At 45.9% G+C, this 15,568-nt stretch overlaps 1 protein-coding gene across 1 annotated transcript in view; it reads left to right on the top strand.

Moving 5' to 3' along the window:
• Positions 1 to 15,058, top strand: part of ECEL1 (endothelin converting enzyme like 1) — a 58,481-nt gene extending 43,423 nt beyond the window's left edge. The window contains 9 exon segments of the mRNA XM_087726093.1: positions 1,395 to 1,453; positions 3,213 to 3,264; positions 5,385 to 5,452; positions 7,132 to 7,256; positions 7,809 to 7,829; positions 7,831 to 7,875; positions 9,951 to 10,046; positions 11,418 to 11,494; positions 14,634 to 15,058. Of these exon segments, the coding sequence (XP_087582219.1) occupies positions 1,395 to 1,453; positions 3,213 to 3,264; positions 5,385 to 5,452; positions 7,132 to 7,256; positions 7,809 to 7,829; positions 7,831 to 7,875; positions 9,951 to 10,046; positions 11,418 to 11,494; positions 14,634 to 14,733 (643 nt within the window). The 3' untranslated portion in view covers positions 14,734 to 15,058.
• The last annotated feature ends 510 nt before the right edge of the window (positions 15,059 to 15,568 follow it).

Below are 15,568 nucleotides of genomic sequence, written 5' to 3'. Positions count from 1 at the left end.
TTTTGCTTCCAGGGGGTGCAGGAGGCTGAGAGCTGACTGTCACACTCTCTGGCCATGCCCACCATAGCCACGCCCATCCACCCAGTCATTAGGGCAGAGAACCAGTTGTTAAATTATTTGAATCCCACCACTGGTGCTCCTCCATGGTGCCAAAGAAGAAGCAGAGTTGGGACCTTTGTGCGTCTGATCTAATGAGGGATCCTCCATGTTTTCTGAACCTGGTGATCCCAAAGGTGCTTTTTGCAAAATAGTGACTGGACTTCCCTGTTATTATTTTTTCCCTTTGAGGATTTATACTCCTTGCAAACAAGATTCAGCAGTCCTTCTGCATTTAGAAGGCAAAATGCTGCTCTTTTGAAGACAGCAAATTCCACATTCTGGACTGAGAGGACCGCTGGTTTGAAAGAAGGGTCCAAGAGGTCATCTATAACTCTCAGCAGAAGGGGAGGGATGCGACCTCATCTATCTCAACACAGGAGTCCTTTCAGCAGTTCCAAGAAGGCTCCACCCCCATTTGCACCACTCAGGTGACTCTGAGGACACAGATAAACCTCCAAGTGGCCTCAATGACCCTCTAAAAGGATGCAAATGACCAGCTGCCTGCAAGGAATATGAATCCCGAGGGTCACCTGAGGACACAGATAAACCTCCAAGTGGCCTCAATGACCCTCTAAAAGGATGCAAATGACCAGCTGCCTGCAAGGAATATGAATCCCGAGGGTCACCTGAGGACACAGATAAACCTCCAAGTGGCCTCAACGACCCTCTAAAAGGATGCAAATGACCAGCTGCCTGCAAGGAATATGAATCCCGAGGGTCACCTGAGGACACAGATAAACCTCCAAGTGGCCTCAATGACCCTCTAAAAGGATGCAAATGACCAGCTGCCTGCAAGGAATATGAATCCCGAGGGTCACCTGAGGACACAGATAAACCTCCAAGTGGCCTCAATGACCCTCTAAAAGGATGCAAATGACCAGCTGCCTGCAAGGAATATGAATCCTGAGGGTCACCTGAGGACACAGAGAAACCTCCAAGTGGCCTCAAGGACCCTCTAAAAGGATGCAAATGACCAGCTTTGTCTGCAAGGAATATCAATCCTTCCATTCCCCACTATCCATTCAGAGCAGAAGAAGCTTCTTGGATGAGAAGCGAAACTTCTTCAAAAGAAAAAAAACAGAAAGTCCAGTTGTCTCCTGGAGGGAAAAAAAGCACCTTTGGGATTTTCTGGGGGATGTAATCTTGACTTATCTGCCGGACCCCACTGTAGGGTTGACCCTTGCAATGACCACCACAAGTGTCAGTCCCAGGAGTTGTGACTGTCCCCTCCAATGCACCAGTTTCGGATCCAAGCCTTCACTCCTGTTGCTAATAACCCTGTTTTCTCTCCGCAGGTGGCTGTTACCTCCTCAGGCACTGAATGCTTATTACCTTCCTAACAAGAACCAGATGGGTACGTTGAGGTTTGGCCTCTTTCTTAACTGTGTATGTTGTACAGCGGGGTGGTGGGTGGTGGTGGTAAACTCAATTTCATTGAGGGACGCATCAGAGTTGGGTTTGATCTTGGGAGGGGGGCATTGTGGCCGTGGCCAGCTCAATGTCATACATGTTGGAGGCACCTGCCATGGCCAAGTGCTAAGGCCGGACTTCCCTCAGTCCCCCCCTCAGTCTCATTATAATCTTCCTTCTTTCCTTCCTTCCTTTTCTTTTTCCTTCCCTCTTCATTCTCCTTTCTCCCTTCCTTTTCTTCTTTTTCCCTCCCTCTTCTCCTTTCTCCTTTTTCCCTCACTCCCTCTATTCCTTCCTTTCTTTTCTTCTTTTTCCTTCCCTCTTCTCCTTTCTCCTTCCTTCCTTCCTTCCTTCCTTCCTTCCTTCCTTCCTTCCTTCCTTCCTCCCTTCCTCTTCTTTTTCCTTTCCTCTTCATTCTCCTTTCTTCTTCTTCCCTCCCTCCCTCCATTCCTTCCTTCCTTTTTTCTTTTTCTTTCCCTCTTCATTCTCCTTTCTCCTTCTTCCCTCCCTCCCTCTATTCCTCCCTTCCTTTTCTTCTTTTTCCTTCCCTCTTCTCCTTTCTCCTTCCTTCCTTCCTCTTCTTTTTCCTTTCCTCTTCATTCTCCTTTCTTCTTCTTCCCTCCCTCCCTCCATTCCTTCCTTCCTTTTTTCTTTTTCCTTCCCTCTTCCTTCTCCTTTCTCCTTCCTTTTCTTCTTTCCTTCCCTCTTCTCCTTTCTCCTTCCTTCCTTCCTTCCTTCCTCTTCTTTTTCTTAACCTCTTCATTCTCCTTTCTCCTTCTTCCCTCCCTCCCTCCCTCCATTCCTTTCTTTCTTTCTTCTTTTTCTTTCCCTCTTCATTCTCCTTTCTCCTTCTTCCCTCACTCCCTCCATTCCTTCCTTCCTTTTTTCTTTTTCTTTCCCTCTTCCTTCTCCTTCCTTCCTTTTCTTCTTTTTCCTTCCCTCTTCTCCTTTCTCCTTCCTTCCTTCCTCTTCTTTTCCCTCTCCTCTTCATTCTCCTTTCTTCTTCCTCCCCATCTTTCCTTTTTCTTCGTCTTCCCTCTTTCCCTTTCTCCTTCCCTGTCCCTTCTTGTATGCTCAAATGCGAAAGGGGCAACAGTTCTCCTTTTGATTTGTTTTCAGTTGGTTTTGCTAGCCTTCTGCCAGCAAACACGGAGGTTTAGCAATAGCAATAGCAATAGCAGTTAGACTTATATACCGCTTCATAGGGCTTTCAGCCCTCTCTAAGCGGTTTACAGAGTCAGCATATCGCCCCCAACAACAATCCGGGTCCTCATTTCACCCACCTCGGAAAGATGGAAGGCTGAGTCAACCTTTGAGCCGGTGAGATTTGAACTGCCGAACTGCAGATAACAGTCAGCTGAAGTGGCCTGCAGTACTGCACTCTAACCACTGCGCCACCTCGGCTCAGGTTTGCTGGGGGGGACGGGGACACCACAGACCATATCTAAGCACCCCTGTGTTATACAGCTAGTGCTAGTCCTCAACTTAGGACCACAACAGAGCCCGAATTTTCCACTGATAAAACGAGACAGAGGTTAAGTGACTTTTGCCTCATTTTACTTCCTTGCCACCGTGGTTCAGCGAACTGCTTCCGTTTTTAAGTTAGTCACAGCGTTGTTAAGTGAATATGGCCTCCCCACTTGGAAAACTTTAGAGAAGATGCTTTAAGTGTCTCTCCGCTAACCTGTGCTTTATTTCTTCAGTGTTCCCAGCTGGAATTCTTCAGCCTACGCTCTATGATCCTGAATTCCCACAGTAAGTGCTATTTTTCCCTCACCCAGGAAGTAAAAGGGGAAAAAAGAACTAGAGGGGAAGCTAATTTGGCTGAGCTACAGTAAATTGTTCTGACTATACGGTGTGGGCCTGATTCCTTGCCAAACGAAATGTTTTTGTGAAGTATCTAAGAATATTATTCAACCTTAAGATCTGGAAGATGGGTGGACTTCAACTCCCAGAATTCCCCAGCCAGCAGAACTGGCTGGGGAATTCTGGGAGTTGAAGTCCACAAGTCTTAAAGTGGCCAAGGTGGAGGAACACCTGGATGGATGGACTTTAGGTTGACGTCAAGGCGGAGAAACATCTGGATGGATTGACTTCAGGTTGGCGTCAAGGTGAAGAAACACCTGGATGGATGGACTTCAACTCCCAGAATTCTCAAGCTCAGCAGAACTGGCTGGGGAATTCTGGGAGTTGAAGTCCACCCATCTTAAAGTAGCCAAGGTTGAAACACCTGGATGGATGGACTTCAGGTTGATGTCAAGGGGGAGAACATCTGGATGGATGAACTTCAGGTTGACGGCAAGGTGGACAAACACCTGGATGGATGGACTTCAGGTTGATGTCAAGGTGGACAAACACCTGGATGGATGGACTTAAGATTGATGTCAAGGTGAAGAAACACCTGGATGGATGGACAGAACTGACTGGGGAATTCTGGGAGTTGAAGTCCATCTATCTTAAAGTAGCCAAGGTTGAAAAACACCTGGATGGATGGACTTCAGGTTGACGTCAAGGTGGAGAAACACCTGAATGGATGCACTTCAGGTTGATGTCAAGGTGAAGAAACACCTGGATGGATGGACTTCAACTCCCAGAATTCCCCAGCTCAGCAGAACTGACTGGGGAATTCTGGGAGTTGGTCCATCCATCTTAAAGTAGCCAAGGTTGAGAAACACCTGGATATATGGACTTCAGGTTGGCATCAAGGTGGAGAAACACCTGAATGGATGGACTTCAACTCCCAGAATTCTCCAGCTCAGCAGAACTGACTGGGGAATTCTGGGAATTGAAGTCCATCCATCTTAAAGTAGTTTCTCAAAGGTTGAGAAACACCTGGATGGATGGACTTCAGGTTGATGGCAAGGTGGACAAACCCCTGGATGGATGGACTTCAGGTTGATGGCAAGGTGAAGAAACACCTGGATGGATGGACTTCAACTCCCAGAATTCCCCAGCTCAGCAGAACTGACTGGGGAATTCTGGGAGTTGAAGTCCATCCATCTTAAAGTAGCCAAGGTTGAGAAACACCTGGATGGATGGACTTCAGGTTGACGTCAAGGTGGACAAACACCTGGATGGATGGACTTCAGGTTGACGTCAAGGTGGAGAAACACCTGGATGGATGGACTTGAACTTCCACAGAAAAGCTGTGCTGGCTGGGGGATTCTGGGAGTTGAAGTCCACCCACCTTCCAGTTGCCAAAGTTGAAGAAAATTGATCTAGGGTCATGTCCTATCTCCCAAACAAGCTCGAACGCTGTAAGGTCTCCTGCCTTGAGCAAGGGGTTGGACTAGAAGACCTTCAAGGTCCCTTCCCACCCTGTGGCTCTATGCTTCTATGATCTTTTCCACTTTTTTTTCCAATTTCTGAAGTTTTGCTGCACATCCTCATCCTCTTTTAACAGCCCCATAATCCCTTGCGGGGTGGTGTCTGAATGGAGTGTTTTTTTGGCCAGATGCCCTTCCTGTCACCAGGGCGGAGTTGTTTTTCAGCAGATATAGCCCCATTGTGCCCAGAGAGAGAAATATCTGCCTCTACCTAGGATCGAACTCACAGCCTCCTGATTGACGGAGAGCTCCGTCTCTAGGCCAACGCACCACTCTGAAGGTTTACTACACCTCCGCACAGCAAAATCAGGGTTCCAATGCGCACAACTTTTGATCTCAATCTCTTAAACTACAGGGAGTCCTGGTTTAGTAACTGCTTCGTCTCCAAACCTTCGTGGTTACAAGAGTGATGAAAAAATAGCTTGGCTTCCAGTTGCAGTTGGAGGCCTGTTTCCCTATTCCACAATAGTCCATATTTGCAAGAGTTCAGGTCAATTGATTGTTGTCTTCACCGGTTACCAACTCATCACGTCTGTCTCACCCCTACAGGTCTTTGAATTATGGCGGGATCGGTACAATTATCGGGCATGAGCTGACCCACGGCTACGATGACTGGGGTGAGCCTTCCTCTTTATTTCTCAGCTCCACAAAAGGGAAGCCTCGGATCTGGGGAAGGAGAGTTGAGGGGCTGTGTGTCAGAGCAAAAGGAAGAACGGTTGAAGGAACTGGGGATGTCTAGTTTAATGAAAAGAAGGACTAGGGGAGACATGATAGCAGTCTTCCAATATCTCAGGGGCTGCCACAAAGAAGAGGGAGTCAAGCTATCCTCCAAAGCACCTGAGGGCAGGACAAGAAGCAATGGATTTTAGGGTTCCTAATAGCATCCAAAATTAAATCAGAGTCCGAGGAAAAGGATTCCACAAAGTTCCAATTGATGAAGGGAGCCATGTTGGCACATCTGGGAAAACCCGAATCTGAAAGCTTCCCGGTTTTCTCCTCGCAGTTGGAAGTTCAAGATCTTGCCCCCCACACCCACAAGTCCATCCCATGGTCCAATCTCCCACTGCCATCCTGGCAGTTCCTCCCATCCAGTTCCAGTCAGGTGCAGAGACAAAGGATGAACTTGGCTTTCTAGGGAGAAGAAAGAGAAAGAGAGAAGGGAGGGAGGGAGAAGAAAGGAAGAGAAGGGAGAAGAAAGAAAGAAAGAAAGAGAGAGAGAGAGAGAGAGAGAGAGAAGGAAGGGAGAGGGGAGGAAGAAGAAAGAAAGAGAAGGGAGGGAGAAGAAAGAAAGAGAAAGAGAGAAGGGAGAGGGAGGGAGAAGAAAGAAAGAAGGGAGGGAGGGAGGAAAAGGAAAGAGAAAGAGAGAAGGAAAGGAGAGGGAGGGAGAAGAAAAAAGAGATAAGGAAGAAAGAAGAAAAAGAAAGTGGAAGAAAGAAAGAGAGAAAGAAAGAAAGATGGATGGATGGATGGATGGATAGATAGATAGATAGATAGATAGATAGATGATGGATGATGGATGATGGATGATGGATGATGGATGGATGGATGGATGGATGGATGGATGGATGGATAGATAGATGATAGATGGATGGATGGATGGATGGATAGATAGATAGATAGATGATAGATAGATAGATAGATGATAGATAGATAGATAGATAGATAGATAGATAGATAGATAGATAGATAGATAGATAGATGGATGATGGATGATGGATGATGGATGATGGATGATGGATGATGGATGATGGATGATGGATGATGGATGATGGATGATGGATGATGGATGATGGATGATGGATGATGGATGATGGATGATGGATGGATGGATGGATGGATGGATGGATGGATGGATGGATAGATGGATAGATAGATAGATAGATAGATAGATAGATAGATAGATAGATAGATAGATGGATGATGGATGATGGATGATGGATGATGGATGATGGATGATGGATGATGGATGATGGATGATGGATGATGGATGATGGATGATGGATGATGGATGATGGATGATGGATGGATGGATGGATGGATGGATGGATGGATGGATGGATAGATAGATAGATAGATAGATAGATAGATAGATAGATAGATAGATAGATAGATAGATAGATAGATATTTTGCAGGAGGCAAATCATGTTCTACGTAAACCAGAAACTAGAAGTCTGGTAGCCTCTATTCCAAAACAGAAGCTTTTCTTGGGGGGGGGGGGTGGCGTTGTTGCGCGCACACAAAAGCCCCCCCCCCAGCCAGGGATGCCGCCATTCCCCCCAGCGCTTGTCTTTGCAGGCGGACAATACGACCGGTACGGGAACCTGATGCACTGGTGGACGGAGGCCTCCTACAGCAAGTTCCGCCAGAAGGCTGAGTGCATTGTGAATCTCTACGACAACTTCACCGTCTACAACCAGAGGGTGAGGGAGCCCGGATGCCCCACGGTTTCTCCTTCTTCCCCCTCCCCTCTGAATTTGCAATCTCAAAATGCAGGTAGTCCTCGACTTACGACCACAATTCGGCCCCCAAAACGTACGTGGTCAAGCGAGAGAGTGGTTAAGCGGGCTTTGCCCCATTTTACGACCTTGCTAAGTGAATCCCTGCAGTTGTTAAGTCGGGAACGAGGTTGTTAAGTGAACCCGGCTTCCTGGCTGACTTTGCTTGCCGGAAGATCCCGGGGCACTATGACCGTCATAAATATGAATCAATTGGCAAGTGTCCAAATTTTGATCCACGTAACCACGGGGAATGCTCCAAGAGTTGTAAGTGTGGAAAAAAAACAGACCTAAATCACTTATTTCAGTGCTGTTATAACTTTCAACGGTCATTAAATGAACTGTCACAAGTCAAGAACTACCTGTGTTAACATGCCATCTTAGGAGAATCTGGAAAATAACCAACTTAAGAATTTCCCAGGATGTAAAATCTAATTTTTTTTCCTCCCCGCCTCTCTCCTCCTCTTCTTTCTGCAGGTAAATGGGAAACACACCCTGGGGAGAAAACATTGCAGACATGGGGGGACTGAAACTGGCTTACTACGTGAGTGTATTTATTTTATTTATTTAATACATGGCTATCATCACCCGCCACTTAGATAGGGCTGGGCAGCTAATGATTAAAATAAAACCAGAATTAAAAACACAAACACACACAACTCAACTGATAATGAAAAGCGTAATTCTCCCACACTCCTCTGGAATAAAAGAACTACAAATAAAGGACAATATTTGTAGCTCAAGGTTATTAACAGATTAACAGAATTGGAAGGGACCTTGTAGGTCATCTAGTCCAACCCCCTGCCCAAGCAGGACATTCTACACCGTTTCTGATTGATGGAAGTCCAGTCTCTTCTTGAAAGCTTCCAGGGATGAAGCTCCCACGACTTCCGAAGGCAACTTCTGTTCCATTGAATATAGAATAACAGAGTTGGAAGGGACCTTGTAGGTCATCTAGTCCAACCCCCCGCCCAAGCAGGAGACCCGACACCATTTCTGACCGATGGCAGTCCAGTCTCTTCTTGAAAGCCTCCAGGGATGGAGCTCGCACAACTTCCAAAGGCAACTTCTGTTCCATGGGTTGATTGTTCTCCCTGTCAGAAAATTCCTCCTTATTTCCAGGTTGAATCTCTCCTTGGTCAGTTTCCATCCATTCTTCCTTCTCTGGCCTTCAGTTGGGTTGACATGTGGGGTCCTTGGTGCTCTCTGAGCTTGGTGGTTTTCTTGCAGACATTTCGTGGCCCCAAACTAGGAAACATCATGAGTGTTGGAAGGGAGGGGGGGGGGGTTGAAGTGGGGGGGAGAACTGTGGGGTCCTTGGTGCTCTCTGAGTTCAGTGGTTTTCTTCTAGACGTTTCATGGCCTAACTAGGTAACATCATCAGTATTGGAAGGTAACGTCATGAGCGCTAGAAGGGAGTGAGGTTTGCAGAGATGAGGAGGAGGAGAAGGAGGAGGGCTGTGGGGTTGTTAGTGCTCTCTGGCTTTCTTGCAGACGTTTCATTACCCAACTAAGTAACATCATCAATGCAAGAAGGGAGTAAGCTTTGCAGGTATGAGGAGGGGGAGGGGGAGGGAGAAGGGGAGGGAAGGAGGAGAGGAGAAGGACTGTGGGGGTCCTTGGTGCTCTCCGAGCTTGGTTGTCTTCTTGCAGACATTTCTTTACCCAAATATGTAACATCATCAGTGTGAGGAGGAGGAGGAGGAGGAGGAGGAGGAGGAGGAGGAGGAGGAGGAGGAAGAAGAAGAAGACTGGGGGCTCCTCGATGCTCTCTGAGCATGGTTGTCTTCTTGCAGACATTTCTTTACCCAAATATGTAACATCATCAGTGGGAGGAGGAGGAGGAGGAGGAGGAGGAGGAGGAGGAGGAGGAGGAGGAGGAGGAGGAGGAGGACTGGGGGCTCCTCGATGCTCTCTGAGCATGGTTGTCTTCTTGCAGACATTTCATTACCCAAATTAGGTAACATCATCAGTGCTGGAAGGGAGGGAGGGTTTGAAGGGAGGAGGAGGAGGAGCAGGAGGAGGAGAAGAAGGACGACACCAATGACAACAACAACAACAACAACTGTGGGGTTCTTGGTGCCGTTTGAGCTTGGTTGTTTTCTTGCAGACATTTCATTACCAACTAGGTAACGCCATCAGTGCTAGTGAGTGTGAGGTTCCCTCCTGTTTATATACAGTAGCTTTGGCCTTGCCTTGCGTTTTTGAGATGTGGTTTTCACCCTGGCAGTCCTGGATTTAGGGTATTGTTTTCTGCTTGACTGTTTGTCTGGTACTAATCCCTGCTTATCTAGGTATACATCAGTAGAAGGGAATATTTATTATAGCACAGGGTGGAACGGTGGAGTCTTCGTGTGCCCTGATGATGAAACAGCTGGAAGAAAACAACCGAGCTCGGAGAGCACCAAGGAGCCCCCCCTTCGCTTACCGAGCAATGTCCACCAGCCCAACATCTGGAAAAGTCAACCCCCAAGTAGTGATGGGCACAGCATCATGAGCCAAGTCCTGCCGTGTACCCAGATCTGAATGGACAACAATGCAGGGACACCGCTGTCTTCCTCCCACCGTGAAATGAACTGTGTCCAACTTGCCAGATGTGGGTTTTTTTCCCCCTTGCAGGCGTACCAGAAATGGGTGCGGGAACACGGCCCCGAAAACCCCCTGCTGTGGCTGAAATACACCCACGAGCAGCTCTTCTTCATCGCCTTTGCTCAGGTAACGTCCCTCAGCCTGACCGAGGCTTCCCGAGAGCATGACGGAAACTCCTTTTCCCGACAAAAAACCCCTTTTATTAGTTGACTGTGAATTCTGCTCCTTCACCTCCAGCAAAGTCTTTCCAGGGAGGATTTACAGTCACAGACTTTATCTGGCTTGGAGAGCTGCCAGGCCGATATCAGCAAAACTTGGCAAGGAGCCTCGGAGAGTCAGGAACCAATGAAGCAAACTTATTGTCTCCTGCAAACTCCACTCCCTTTTCGCTCCTCTTTTATTTCCTCTGGGAGGGGCCATTCACCGTCCCTCTGTGGCCTTACTCCCAGGTCGACCCCTGTTCTTTAGCTCTTCCCTTCATCTAGCAACTCTGCGCATGCACACACTGGGAACAGGCTCCAGCTGTTCTTCTGCCTCACTGCTGTCTGACTCCGAAGGCAGCTGATAATTGTCGGACGGCCCTGGCCCCCTCTCTGTCTCGGACCCAGAACCCTCGTCAGTGCCTTCCCCAGACTCCAGGACTGGCCCATCTTCCTCCCCAACCTCCTCACTCTCCGAGTCTGCTGCCAGCTCTACTGGCCGCTGGCCGGCCACAACAGCAAGGAGTTGTTGAGAATTCAGCGCAACGAGATGCCGGTGGGCAGATCACAGGGAGTCCTCGACTTACAACGGTTCATGTAGTGACCGTTGGAAGTTGCAATGGCACTGAAAGCCAGTGACTTAAGATACTCTTTCATGCTTACGGGCGTTACTGCTGCATCCCCATGGTCATGTGATCAAAATTCAGCCGCTTGGTAACTGGCTCATATTTATAACAGTCGGGAGTGTCCCCGGGGGTGTGTGTGTGTCACGCCATCCCCTTTTGCGACCTTCTGACAAGCAAAGTCAATGGGAAAGCCAGTTTCGCTTAACGACTGCACGAGCTACTTAACAACTGCCCTGTTTCACTTAATGACCCCCTCGGAGCTCCCAGGTTGCCCTGATGCTGACCCTCACTCCCACACCCCCTCCTCTGAGTCGGCTGCTGGAGGGGACGGCAGCGAAAAGGCCACAACACCCTGAATTTCCTTCCTGACCCATTCATTGGGGTGATCCTCCCGCCCCCACCCTATTGCCCCCAGGTCTGATGTGGGTCTAAATATAAATATATGTTCAGTCTATACTGACTTGGACCACCAACTCCCTGTTGTGGGTACTTAAATAGTTTTTGTCCTTGGTGCCCTCTGAGCTTGGCTGTTTCCAGACGTTTCATTACCGAACTAGGCAACATCATCAGTGCTAGTAGGGAATGAGGGGGAGTCTACCATTGAATATGCTCTTTGTAAGCGGTTCCGAGAGACGAGGCCCATGTCAAAATGTCTCCCTTCTTCCCTGCAGAACTGGTGCATTAAACGGCGCTCGCAGTCCATCTATCTCCAGGTGCTGACCGACAAACACGCCCCCGAACATTACAGGTACCAGCATCCAAGGGACCCTCCAATTGGGCTCAAAGATGGCAAAGACATTATGCCCAGAGGGCCTCTGGCTGGGGAATTCTGGGAGTTGAAGTCCACACAGTTGAAAGCTGCCGAAAACTGAGAATCTCTGGTTTAGGATTTGGGAGGAAGCCACATAAAGTGTCCAAAAATACTTTTTGGATGAATAGTTTTATTATTGCTTTTATTTCATTTCATTTTATTTTATATTTATTTCATTTCATTTATTATTTTATTTTATTTTATATTTATTTCATTTTATTTTATTTTATATTTTATTTTATATTTTATTTTATATTTTATTTTATATTTTATATTATTTTATATTATTTTATATTTTATTTTATATTTTATATTATTTTATATTATTTTATATTATTTTATATTATTTTATATTATATTTTATATTATATTTTATATTTTATTATATTTTATTATTTTATCATTTTATCATTTTATCATTTTATCATTTTATCATTATTTTATTATTTTATTTTATTATTTTATTATTTTATTATTTTATTTTATTATTTTATTTTATTATTTTAATTTTATTTTATATTTTATTTTATTTTATTTTATTATTATTATTACTAGTTGATAACCCGATGTTGCTCGGGTATTTATTTAAAGGGGGGAAATATCCGGACCGAACATAATTTCTAATACTGGATTTTCCCCCTTACCAGAGGGAGCCCCCTTGTGGAGTACTGTGAAGCCGTTACCATGGCAACTCCACTGCACTGTACAGTAGAATCCATTTTATGACAGTGCAGTAGAAGCCATTTTAAGGCACAACAGGCTGTATCTTAACAGAACATATACCACAAGGAGTGTTAGGGGTGTCTTACCCCCTTAGTATTTGTTTCCAGAGAGTAAGTCATCTGTGTACCAAGTTTGGTTGAAATTGCTCGAGGTGCTCCAGAGTTATGCTGGTACACACACACACACACACACACACACACACACATTTTATATATATCGAAGATTATATTGTTTTATATTTTATATTGTTTTATATGTTATGTTTTATATTTTATATTGTTTTATATTTTATATTGTTTTATATTTTATATTGTTTTATATTTTATATTGTTTGTTTTATATTTTATATTGTTTTATATTTTATATTGTTTTATATTTTATATTGTTTTATTTTTTATATTGTTTTCTATTTTACATTGTTTTACATTTTACATTGTTTTACATTTTATATTGTTTTATATTTTATATTGTTTTATATTTTATGTTATTTAACTTTATTTTATGTTATTTTATTTTAATTATAATTTTATAAATAACTGAGGCTGGGGAACATGCCTAATAGTCCTTCCTCCTATTTCCCCCATTATAACAACCCTCTAAGGTGGCCTGGGCTGAGAGACAACGATTGGCCCAAAGTCAACCAGCTGGCTTTCATGTCTAAGGCAGGACTAGAACTCCCAATCTCCTGGTGATTCAGTGATTCGCCCAAAGTCACCTAGTTGGCTTTTAATGCCTAAGGGAGGACTAGAACTTTCAATCTCCTGGTGATTGGCTGAAAGTCACCAGCTGGTGTTCATGCCTTCAGCGGGACTGGAACTCACAGTCGTCCGGTTTCTAACCTGATGCCTTCCCGCTAGACCAAGCAGACTCTCGGTGCACAAACAATTCTGATTGTGAAACGAAAAGGGAGCTGCCCCCCCTCCTGATTTGGGGGCTCCTATGGACTAACCTCCAAGGTTCCTTTCAACTTAATTTATTCTGTATTCTATGGTTACACCACAAAACCGCGTTCGACTAAACCGTGCTCGACGAAACCACGTAGCTGACGTCATCAACAGGGCGACAACAGCGGGGAGACAGAAGCACGCTGTAAACTCTAAACCTAAAATTAACCCCTAAACCGAAACCTAACCCCCCTAAACCGAAACCTAACCCCCCTAAACCGAATCCTAAACCTAACCCTAAACCTAACCCTTAACCTAACCCTAAACCTAATCCTAACCCTTAACCTAACCCTTACCCTAACCCTAAACTTAACCCTTAACCTAACCCTAAACCTAACCCTAAACCTAACCCTTAACCTAACCCTTAACCTAACCCTAAACCTAATCCTAACCCTTAACCTAACCCTAAACCTAACCCTAAACCTAACCCTAACCCTAACCCTAAACCTAACCCTAACCCTAACCCTTAACCTAACCCTAAACCTAACCCTAACCCTTAACCTAACCCTAAACCTAATCCTAACCCTTAACCTAACCCTAAACCTAACCCTAAACCTAACCCTTAACCTAACCCTAAACCTAACCCTAAACCTAACCCTTAACCTAACCCTAAACCTAACCCTAAACCTAACCCTAAACCTAACCCTAAAATCTAACCCTAAACTAACCCTAAACCTAACCCTAACCCTTAACCTAACCCTAAACCTAATCCTAACCCTTAACCTAACCCTAAACCTAACCCTAAACCTAACCCTTAACCTAACCCTTAACCTAACCCTAAACCTAATCCTAACCCTTAACCTAACCCTAAACCTAACCCTAACCCTAAACCTAACCCTAAACCTAATCCTAAACCTAAACCTAACCCTAACCCTTAACCTAACCCTGAACCTAACCCTAAACCTAACCCTAACCCTAAACCTAACCCTAAACCTAACCCTTAACCTAACCCTTAACCTAACCCTAAACCTAATCCTAACCCTTAACCTAACCCTAAACCTAACCCTAACCCTAAACCTAACCCTAAACCTAACCTTAACCTAACCCTTAACCTAACCCTAAACCTAATCCTAACCCTTAACCTAACCCTAAACCTAACCCTAACCCTAAACCTAAACCTAACCCTAAACCTAATCCTAAACCTAAACCTAACCCTAACCCTTAACCTAACCCTGAACCTAACCCTAACCCTAACCCTAACCCTTATCTTAAGTTGAATCGGCTTGCTTTCAAAGCGCTATTTAAAGCGCCCTTCTTTCTCTGCGCTGGCTGTTGTCGTCCTGTTGATGACATCAGCGACGCGGTTTAATCAGGCGCGGCTTAGTCGAGCGCGGTTTTGACGGGTCACGGTATTCTATGTCTCTGCAATCCTCAATTTTTCCCCTCCTCTCTTCTCTTCCCTCTTGCAGGGTGCTGGGCAGTGTCTCCCAGTTTGAGGAATTCGGACGGGTCTTCCACTGTCCCAAGGACTCCCCCATGAACCCCACACACAAGTGCTCAGTCTGGTGAAGCCCCCACCTGCCCTTGCCTGCACCCAGCCCGGATCGACACGCCTCTTGGCATCGTCCTGGTGCATGGCACCGAAATAGCAGAGGGAGAAAGGAGAGAAGAGCTCTTAAATTCCTAGAGGTGGTCCGGGCTCTGGGGATATGCCCACGCCTGCCAACAGGGGCCCCAAGCAACCCAAAATCTTTGGCCTTCCTTGACAGCATACTGTATTTTTCGGAGTATAAGACGCGCTGAAGTATAAGACGCACCTAGCTTTTGGGGAGGAAAACAAGAAAACAAAATCTGCCTCTGTCTCCCAGCAATTTGCCTCCTTGCAGCAAACAGCAAACAGCCTGTTTCCGCTTCAGCTTCAGCACAGCCTGATTAGCACAAGCCGCTGAGTGCAGCAAACAGCATGTCTCAGTTTCAGTTTCAGTTTCAGTTTCAGTTTAGCCTGATTAGAACAAGGGAAAGAAATCTGCCTTTGCCTCCCAGCAATTTACCTGGTGGGGATCGGAATGGGCGGAAAATGGGATGCGCGGAGGCCGAAAACGGGGCACATGGAAATGGCAATGGGCAATGGCAATCCCTGCAGCCTGAAACAGCTGATGGTCGGGAGGCCGATCCAACCGACACTCAGCGGCTTGTGCTAATCAGGCTGTGCTGAAGCTGAAACAGGCTGTTGGCTGTTCGCTGCAAGGAGGCAAATTTCTGGGAGGCAGAGACCAAAGAGTGCGATGGGCGGGGCTGCACCCGGTGTATAAGACGCACCCAAATTTTCACCCTCTTTTTTTGGGGGGGGGGGGTGTTTTATAGTCCGAAAAATACGGTAAATAGGTAACACAAGTCTAACACA

The sequence above is a fragment of the Thamnophis sirtalis genome, unplaced genomic scaffold (genome assembly GCF_051295495.1).
Source record: "Thamnophis sirtalis isolate CommonGarterSnake01/CBP01778 unplaced genomic scaffold, rThaSir2_p1.2 scaffold_11, whole genome shotgun sequence".
Classification (NCBI taxonomy): domain Eukaryota; kingdom Metazoa; phylum Chordata; class Lepidosauria; order Squamata; family Natricidae; genus Thamnophis; species Thamnophis sirtalis.
Note: the sequence above shows the minus strand (reverse complement) of the source record. Positions and strands in the feature narration are given on the sequence as shown.